This window comes from Mytilus edulis, chromosome 8 (assembly GCF_963676685.1).
Source record: "Mytilus edulis chromosome 8, xbMytEdul2.2, whole genome shotgun sequence".
Classification (NCBI taxonomy): domain Eukaryota; kingdom Metazoa; phylum Mollusca; class Bivalvia; order Mytilida; family Mytilidae; genus Mytilus; species Mytilus edulis.
The window spans coordinates 89,670,180-89,679,646 of record NC_092351.1 but is presented as its reverse complement, the minus strand read 5'-3'; the positions used below and the strand labels follow the sequence as shown (position 1 = coordinate 89,679,646).

The following is a 9,467-nucleotide window of genomic DNA, read 5'->3' as shown; positions in this document are numbered from 1 at the left end:
GCTTCAGTAATGCTGGATTATTTTAAAAGAATTTAAAAACATTTCGTAAACCGTTGAAATGCTGATGAAACCAACAAGAACAATGTGTAAAAGTTAAACCTAGATGGATATGATTTGTTATGAATGTTGTCAGACAAACAAATATCCTACGTCACTGTGTATTGATAGAAATATACCAGTAGTTCAGAATTAAAAAGTAAGACTAAGAAAGAGTAAAACCGACATAATTATTAAAAAAAAAGATTTCGTTGATTTTTCAAATTTCAACGGGAAAATCATGATAAACTTAGGTTAATACCAACCACTTTATGCAGAATTCATCAAGTCAAATAAGACCACATAAAAGCAATTCTTAGTGACAAATAATTTTGATGGACACATGAATCGAATATTGGCGTTTCATTTTGTTCGGTTGTTGAACTTTGAACCTGAAAGTGATACAGGTTTAGATGTATAGAACCTTTCTTTGGGAGTCGCACAGCTTCAACATATTTTAGTGAAAGCGACTCATTAATGTATCGTACCACTTTACAACAATTCATATTTGTAGTTAAAACAGGGGTAAAATCACATCATTTAAACACCATATACTCGTAATTTTTAATGTTAAGCTGTTACACTTATAAGGCAAAGAGAACCATTGGTTTTGCTCTGTTGGATTGTGTTATAATTTGTTTTGACGGGTCTTATTACAAATTAAGGGATCTGTTCAAGTGTTGGAGTGCTGATAAAACCAACAAGAACGAGCTTTAAAAGTTAATCCCAGATTGACATGATGTGTTGTTACTGTTGTCAGACGAACAAAACCCTTACGTCAACGTTTATTTGATACAAATATACCAGTAATTCAGAACCGAAAAATAAGACTTTACAATAGCAAAACAGACATAATTATTGAAAATGAAGATTTCGTTGAGTTATTCAATTTTTTACCTGGTAATTCATGATAAAGCTTAGTAATAATATCAGGACTGCAAATCTCATTAAAGATACCAGACATGCTTTGTAAATGTATTACGCATGCCCAGTGGAAAACAATTTTGATGTACTCATGCATCAAATAATGGCTTTTTATTTTGTTCCGTTGTATGTTGAACTTTGAACCTGAGTTTGATAAAGATTAAGACATATATAAACCTATGTTTGAGAGTCGAACGTCATCAACATAATTTAAAGAAAGCGACTGATTAATGTATAACAAACACCATCTGATGTTTGTATTTAAAGCAGTAAGTTCAAATCACATGATGGAAACACCATATACTCGTTAATTGTAAGGTAAGGCTGAAACACTTATACGGCAAAGATGACCCTTGGTTCTGCTCTTTTGAATTGTGTTATAATTTGTTATGACGGGCCGAATTACACAGTAAGGGATTTGCTCATTTACTTAATTAGGTATCTGGTGGATAGTTGTCCAATTGTTAATCATACCACATTGTTATATTGAATATCCTTACATTAAGCACTCTCGACGTTTTTTTTCCCCGGACATTTGATGCAATTAAGCTTCATGTGTTTTGTTTTTTTCAAAATCGCCGCGATATAGCATTTCTGTACTTATGCTACATGAAGCAACTGTATCGGATCGATAAACATTATAACTTTGATTGATAATTAATTTTGGATTGTATGGCGATTATTTTAATCTGATAACTTTTCCGATATTAGTATTGATTTTATGACGGATTTATCCTGAATTGTTTATGTGATAAAGTACATTATACGTTAAAGAAGTGGTGCTCCAAATTATGGAGGTATTATCATGAGCAGAAAGTACTGTATACAGACTCGTTTCTTTCCCCTTACTCGATTTAACACTGAAATGGTTTTTGAACTTCTTTGTTCATTCTGGAAAACCTACAAGTTATTAGCTAATGATTGATATGATATAGGCCGTCAATGCGTAAGTGATATGCACATTATTATTGAACAAATGTTTGAACTGCTTATTGTGTCTATTAACGGTTATCAATCGCGATGTCAACATATCAAACTTATGACTTGTGTGTTAGTTGAATATTGTCATATTGTGTATTTTTAGGTTGAAACATCATTTACAATAAAAAGTTACAGCCTTTGACGAATTATCTTCATACATTTCAACGCAAGGCAAGATGTCTGTTGATGCCGATCACAAAAGAGTAACAAAGAAGAAAAGAAGTACGGCCAAAGGGAGATTTCATAGAATATATGGTCGCTTACTAGAAGGAATACAGGATGAGTCTGGGATAATTGTGGTTGACAAAATACTTCAAGATTTGGAAACAGCTTACACAGAACTAGAAGCAAGACATGAGGTATTTTTAGAAACATTTGATTCTGAAAATGAAGAAGACAAACCAAAGATAAACGAATATAATCATGATTTAACTGGTATGTACCGAGAACTTTGTAAATCAAGATCATTGTGTGAGAATATAAGACAGAAGATAAAGCATGAACAAGACAGTAAGTTAATAGAACAAAACTCCATGAAGCATGCTAAGAAAAATAAAGATACTGAAACGTTTAGGGTGAAAAAATTAGAGGCTCCTATTTTTGCTGGCAGTATTCGTGATTATCCAAGTTTCAAAGTTGATTATGAAAGACACATGATATCGTCATACGGTAAAGATCCTTATGCTCTGAAGCAATGTTTAAGTGGTGAAGCCTTAACTGTTGTGAAAGGTGTTGACAATGATTTCGAGGAAATGTTTCGGCGTCTTGATATGAAATATGGCAGAGCAGAGCAATTGATTGATCACATATTAAATGAATTAAAAAGATTAAAGAAAGTTCAAGAAGGTGACAACATGAAGTTTATTTCGGTAGTAGAAACTGTCGAGAAATGTTGGCTTGATTTAAAACGTATGAACCTCGAATCCGAGATGAACACAGCAACTATGGTGAGTCAGATAGAAAAACTCCTACCCCCTATACAAAAACGTGAATGGGCATTGCGAAAACAAAAGACAGAATTGAAAAGTATTCCCCTGAGTTTCAAAGAGTTCTTAAATTTTTTGTTAGAGGAAAAAAGTGCTCTTGAGTACATGGAGTCTGATTTGCGTGAATATGGAACAGCAAAAGGAAAGATCAATACTTTGGATGCAAATGAATCCGAAAATGACGAAAATAATAATGATGTAGCTGTAGATCCCTTACAAGTACAATTACAAGAGAACCAACAAGTGATGAAACAGGTTGTTGAAGGTCTTGCACAGGTAGCTCAAGCAATGTCAAACAAACCAACAAGTCGATACAATGCAGACAAATATGCCGGTACAAATAGAAATACAGAAGGGAAGTTTAAATGTTGGTATCACAAATCAGATAATCATGAAATAGGTGATTGTTCTATATTTGCGAGATTAGATAGTCAGACAAAGGTTGATTTAGTGAGAAAAAATGGTGGATGTTTCAGTTGTCTAAAGATAGGACATTTGTCAAGACATTGTCACAGCCGTAAACCTTGTGACATACAAAATGAACTTCATCAACCATGTGGGAAAATTCATCACAAAAATTTGCACACTGCACACATGGATGGCATATCCTTTCATAACTCTACACAGGTGATAAACGATGACAAGAACAAGAATGGGGTACTATTGATGATCAGTTCAGTTCAGTGTAAGGACATGTCTTTGACAACACTTTGGGACCCTGGAGCAAACATGTCACTGATCACACACAAAACTGCTAAACGATTAGGATTATCTGGACAAGATATAACATTATCTGTGACAAAGGTTGGAAATGTAACCGAACATGTACAAAGCAAAGAGTATGTAATACCGTTGACTGACCTTGGAGGTAAGATATGGACAATAAAAGCATATGGCATGGAGGAAGTTACGGCCGAGGTTGCAAGAGTTGATATGAGTAGAGTCGAACAACTGTTCAAAGGTATCAACAAGAATGATATACAAAGACCAACTTGCCAAGTAGACATATTGATCGGCACAGATTGTTGTATTTTAATGCCTAATAAAGAAGAACAAATTGGAAATCTACAGTTAATGAAAAATCAGTTTGGGTACTGCATTCGTGGCAGTCATCCTCATCTAGAAGTGCCAAAATTGTCAAACCATGGCATAGTCCGTATTTACTGGGCATCTGGAAAAATCATTCCGTTAAATGATATTCATGTATTGGACAGAGACAGTATTAAAGACAAACTAGATTCTCTTTTTGACATAGAAGGGCCAGGGAAACAAACCACATTAAAATGTGGTTCATGTAAGTGTGGCAAATGTGCTGTGGGACAATCGCAACATAGTTTAAGAGAGGAGAGGGAATTAAATATCATTAAATCAGGCATGATACATGATGAAGAATCACAGCAATGGATAGTAAATTACCCCTGGATAAAAAATCCAAACAACCTACCAAATAACGTGAATTCAGCCGTATCAAGACTTGGATCTACCGAAAAACGACTACTCCGAAATTCATTAAAATATGCAAGTGCCTACGATGAACAGATTATGGATATGGTGAAACGTGGCATAGCAAGGAAATTGACCAAGGAGGAAATGATGAGACATAACGGTCCGATACATTACATACCACATCATGAGGTATTAAAACCCGAATCAAAATCGACACCATTAAGAATCGTATTTAACTCCTCATCATCTTATATGGGACACACTCTGAATGACTATTGGGCGAAAGGGTCCAATGTGATCAATGATTTGTTAGCGGTCTTAATTCGTTTCAGACAAGAATCTACAGCTTTGGCTGGTGACATTTCAAAAATGTACAATGCGATAAGACTTTCACCGTTAGATCAGCACACACACACCGATTTGTGTGGAGAAATTTAGAAACACACAGAGATCCAGATCACTATGCATTGTTGACAGTTACTTTTGGCGACAGACCGAGTGGAGCTATTTCGACGCTTGCATTACATCAAACAGCACAAATGTATCAACACATCTACCCAGATGCATCAAAAATGGTGATAAGAAATAGTTATGTAGATGATATATTACAGTCAGTTGAAAGTGTAGATAATGCTCGTTTGATAACCCAGCAGACCGAGAAAATGCTGGCATGTGGAGGTTTTCGCATTAAACATTGGATTATATCTGGGAATGAAAAATGCGGCAGTAATCTACAATCCCCAGTTAGTGGTGAATCCGTGGAGGTTGATTTAGATGAATTTGCGCATGAGAAAATTCTCGGAATGAGGTGGGATCCAAAACAAGACTTGTTCGATTTCAAGGTGAAGATTAATTTTTCTCCTAAGTACAAGAATGTTCGGAAAGGAGAAAATATAACGAAGTCACAGATTGAAAGTAGCGTACCTACGTCATTAACTCCTCGAATGGTACTCAGTCAAGTTGCTAGTGTATATGATCCGTTAGGACTTGCTACTCCGTATACTTTAGCAGCTAAGGTTCTAATGCGAAAGCTATGCATAGAAAACAATACAAATGACAAGACTTTACACAATTCTCGATGGGATTATGCCATGTCAGCAGAATCACGGTTAGAATGGATGGATTTTTTCAAAGAGCTTTTCGACATAGAACAGTTGAAATTTCACAGATGTTTAAAGCCAAATAATGCTGTTGGGGATCCCATGCTAGTCATATTTTCGGATGGAAGTAAATTAGCTTATGGAACATGTGCATATGTCAGATGGGGAACAGATCAAGCGGGATTTGAATCACGGTTAGTGATAGCAAAAAACCGTATAGCACCAACTAAACAGATGTCTGTTCCTAGACTGGAATTATGTGGAGCTGTATTGGCAGCTAGGATTAGACAAAAGTTAGTAGAGGAGATGGATTATAAATTTAGTCGAGTTATACACATAGTCGATTCAATGATTGTTAGGGCACAAATTCAACGAGAGAGTTATGGATTCGGCACATTTGTTGCTACAAGAGTAGCAGAAATTCAAAATAAGACTGAACCGTCCGATTGGTGGTGCGTACCAAGTGAATTCAATGGAGCGGACCTCGCAACAAGGATTACATCTCCTAATGATTTAGTTAAGAACTCAATATGGAAAAATGGACCTAAATTTTTAAATGATCCAATAGACCAGTGGCCTTTAAGGCAAGATTGTAATTTAGGTAATGACAAGCTACCCGACACGATAGGTATTGTTATGTCATCTGATATCAAGAAGATGAATGATACAATGTCTGGTTTAAATTTCGAAGATGTTAAACTGGAAAACATTTCATCATATTCAAAACTTTTGCGAGTAACATGCATACTGATGCGAATCGCCACTACAAAATCATTCAAAGGTGCATCAATGGGTGTAACTGCCGAAAGTCTAAATGCTGCAGAATTTGAATGGATTAGATATTTACAAAGAGACATTTCGGATAATTGGATAAAAACATTTCGAAGACTATCTCCAGAAAAGAATGACGCGGGTATAGTTGTTGTTGGTAAAAGATTAGCTGATTGGCTGAAAGCCACTTGGAACAGAACTGATTTAATGCTATTACCTAATAAAGGGCATTATGTGTGGTTATACTTAAAGTCAGTACATGATCAGGATCACGCAGGAGTAGACGTAACATTGGCTAAAGTGAGATCCAGATTCTGGATTCCAAAGGTGCGCAAATACATTTCTATGATTAGGAAAAAATGCATTATATGTCGAAGACGAGAAAACAAATGTATTGGACAACAAATGGGACCATTACCTTTGGAACGACTTCAACCGTCACCAGCGTTTTCGTACTGTTCAGTAGACCTCTTCGGACCTCTTACAATTAAGGATACCGTTAAGGGGCGCACTCGTGGAAAAGCTTATGGAGTGTTGTTCAACTGCATGAGCAGTAGAGCTGTATATGTAGATCTTGCTGATGGATACGATACTAGTAGTTTCATAATGGTATTACGACGATTTACATCTATTAGAGGATATCCTAAGAAGATAAGGTCGGATCTTGGATCACAACTAGTATCAGCTAGTAAGGAACTAAAGGAAGTAGTAAAAAGTTGGCATTGGGATACGATCAAAATGTTTGGGAACGGTAACGGCATGGAATGGGAATTTACAAAAGCAGCTGATGCTCCTTGGGAAAATGGATGCAGTGAAGCATTGATTAAATCCGTCAAGAAAAGTTTGAGTCTTGCCATTGGACAATCAATCATGACATTTTCTGAACTACAAACCGTGTTACTTGAAGTAGCCAACATTTTGAATGAGCGACCTATAGGAACTTCAACGTCTGATCCGAACGAGGGAACATATTTATGTCCGAATGATCTTATTCTCGGAAGAGCATCTTCGAATGTGCCAGTAGGACATTGGGATGAATCAGACAATTTCAAAAAACGTTGGAAATTCGTGCAACAAGTAGTTAATACATTTTGGAGAAAATGGCACAGAGATTATTTTCCATCGTTAATTATTAGGCAGAAATGGCATGTGAGTAAACGGAACCTTCAAGTTTGGACTTTGTTCTTGTGCAGGACAACAATTCGTTTCGTAGTAATTGGAAATTAGGACAAATAGTTGAAGCAAACTCAAGTAGAGATGGTGTGACAAGGGATGTAACCGTTCGATACAAGAACATTGGACCGGGAACTAAATACACCGGAACTCAGGACTTATTGATCCGAAGATCTGCACACATAATTGTAGTGTTGCTTCCAGTTGAAGAACAATGTTAGTAACAAATGAGAGTTAATTTCACACAAACTTTATGGCGGGGAATGTATCGGATTGATAAACATTATAACTTTGATTGATAATTAATTTTGGATTGTATGGCGATTATTTTAATCTGATAACTTTTCCGATATTAGTATTGATTTTATGACGGACTTATCCTGAATTGTTTATGTGATAAAGTACATTATACGTTAAAGAAGTGGTGCTCCAAATTATGGAGGTATTATCATGAGCAGAAAGTACTGTATACAGACTCGTTTCTTTCCCCTTACTCGATTTAACACTGAAATGGTTTTTGAACTTCTTTGTTCATTCTGGAAAACCTACAAGTTATTAGCTAATGATTGATATGATATAGGCCGTCAATGCGTAAGTGATATGCACATTATTATTGAACAAATGTTTGAACTGCTTATTGTGTCTATTAACGGTTATCAATCGCGATGTCAACATATCAAACTTATGACTTGTGTGTTAGTTGAATATTGTCATATTGTGTATTTTTAGGTTGAAACATCATTTACAATAAAAAGTTACAGCCTTTGACGAATTATCTTCATACAGCAACTAACAATTAATTAATCTTTTTTGAATTTGTTAGTGTTATGATATTGTAATTTTCACGTTAATCATCTTGACCTAATGTGTTGTGCATGGCCCAGACAGACGTTACATTATTGGGTTGTTCACCATTTATATTTGTTTACAAGAAATGTTTACAAATCAGTGTAAATTTATCTTACCCTAATTTGTTGTATGCGGCCCAATACAATTTTTCATGATTGGGCTGTCTAACATTTATACTTGTTCACATAAGATGTTATCAAATCACTAGATCAATCATTGAAATTGATGGAATGGTTACAAACTCGACCATAATCAACGGTTCGAAATCAAAATTTTTACTGTGTTCTAAAACATTTGTAAAGGTTTCAGTAGTAACCAGATATACAGACACAAAAGTTATTCAGACATGGATATCTTGGTGTTTATAGATGTTCGTTGGAGTTGTTGTATTCATAGTTTGAATTTATGAACAACATCATATTACTTTGTGAACTAATCTTAAATAATATTCGGTTTGATTTTCGAAACAGTTAGGAGAAAAATCCGGACAAAGAAAAGACATTTAACAGTCTAGGTGGCATTTCAATTTGTATACTATTTCTGGTAAAATTGTAAAATAAACCAGGTTAAAATTTATCATTGGTTCTTTTTCATTGTTGGCTATAATCTAAAAGTTATTTATGACTATTGTTATGATGGAAACCTGATGCAAAGGTCATTGTTGTTATCCAACAAAAAAATGTGACTGCATTGGTAATCGTAGGATAAAAAAAAACATAATTATAAGGCAAAGCAATGGAATCACAAAAAGTCAAAATACAGCCAATAGCGCTGGAGACATAACTATCAACATGATTAAATAAACTGGTCCTTACATGTTAACACTGCGTGGATTTATACTAGTTTCTTAAATATGTTTTCAGCTCTACTTTGTATTCCTACCGTGTAACTCATTAAATTACAGATGACAAAGGGTAGCAAAAACAATTCATTGATGTGTCAGAATGACATGTATGGCCTCGTTTTCAAAAACGATTGCAAGCTCAATATGTGAAGGACTATAAAAAATAGTTTTAATAACTGTTATGACGAATTTATTAAAGCTCAATTCATAGCTTTGGTTTTGGCAATATCAATATATTTTTGTATCTTGATTTCTGTTCTGAACCTTGCGTTTCGACGATTTTTAGCTATTTTATATAGCAATTATCAGTTGGTTACGCTTCCGATTTTTAAAACTTAAAAGGCTGAAAGTTTTCAA

The 9,467-nt window shown here is 35.0% G+C and overlaps 2 protein-coding genes across 2 annotated transcripts; both read left to right on the top strand.

Moving 5' to 3' along the window:
- Positions 1-1,585: 1,585 nt before the first annotated feature.
- LOC139486590 (uncharacterized) lies at positions 1,586-4,811 on the top strand. The gene is made up of 2 exons (XM_071271515.1): positions 1,586-1,906; positions 2,045-4,811. Exon 2 carries the CDS (start codon positions 2,118-2,120, stop codon positions 4,809-4,811), a length of 2,694 nt encoding a protein of 897 aa, XP_071127616.1. The 5' UTR covers positions 1,586-1,906; positions 2,045-2,117.
- LOC139486591 (uncharacterized) lies at positions 4,787-8,182 on the top strand. The gene is made up of 2 exons (XM_071271516.1): positions 4,787-8,008; positions 8,147-8,182. The coding sequence occupies exon 1, from the start codon at positions 4,913-4,915 to the stop codon at positions 7,469-7,471; it is 2,559 nt and encodes an 852-aa protein (XP_071127617.1). The 5' UTR covers positions 4,787-4,912; the 3' UTR covers positions 7,472-8,008; positions 8,147-8,182.
- Positions 8,183-9,467: the final 1,285 nt, after the last annotated feature.

What these genes read in the sequence shown, in the direction of transcription:
- LOC139486590 (XM_071271515.1), top strand. Translation starts at nt 2,118, where the DNA reads ATGTCTGTTGATGCCGATCACAAAAGAGTAACAAAGAAGAAAAGAAGT.
- LOC139486591 (XM_071271516.1), top strand. Translation starts at nt 4,913, where the DNA reads ATGTATCAACACATCTACCCAGATGCATCAAAAATGGTGATAAGAAAT.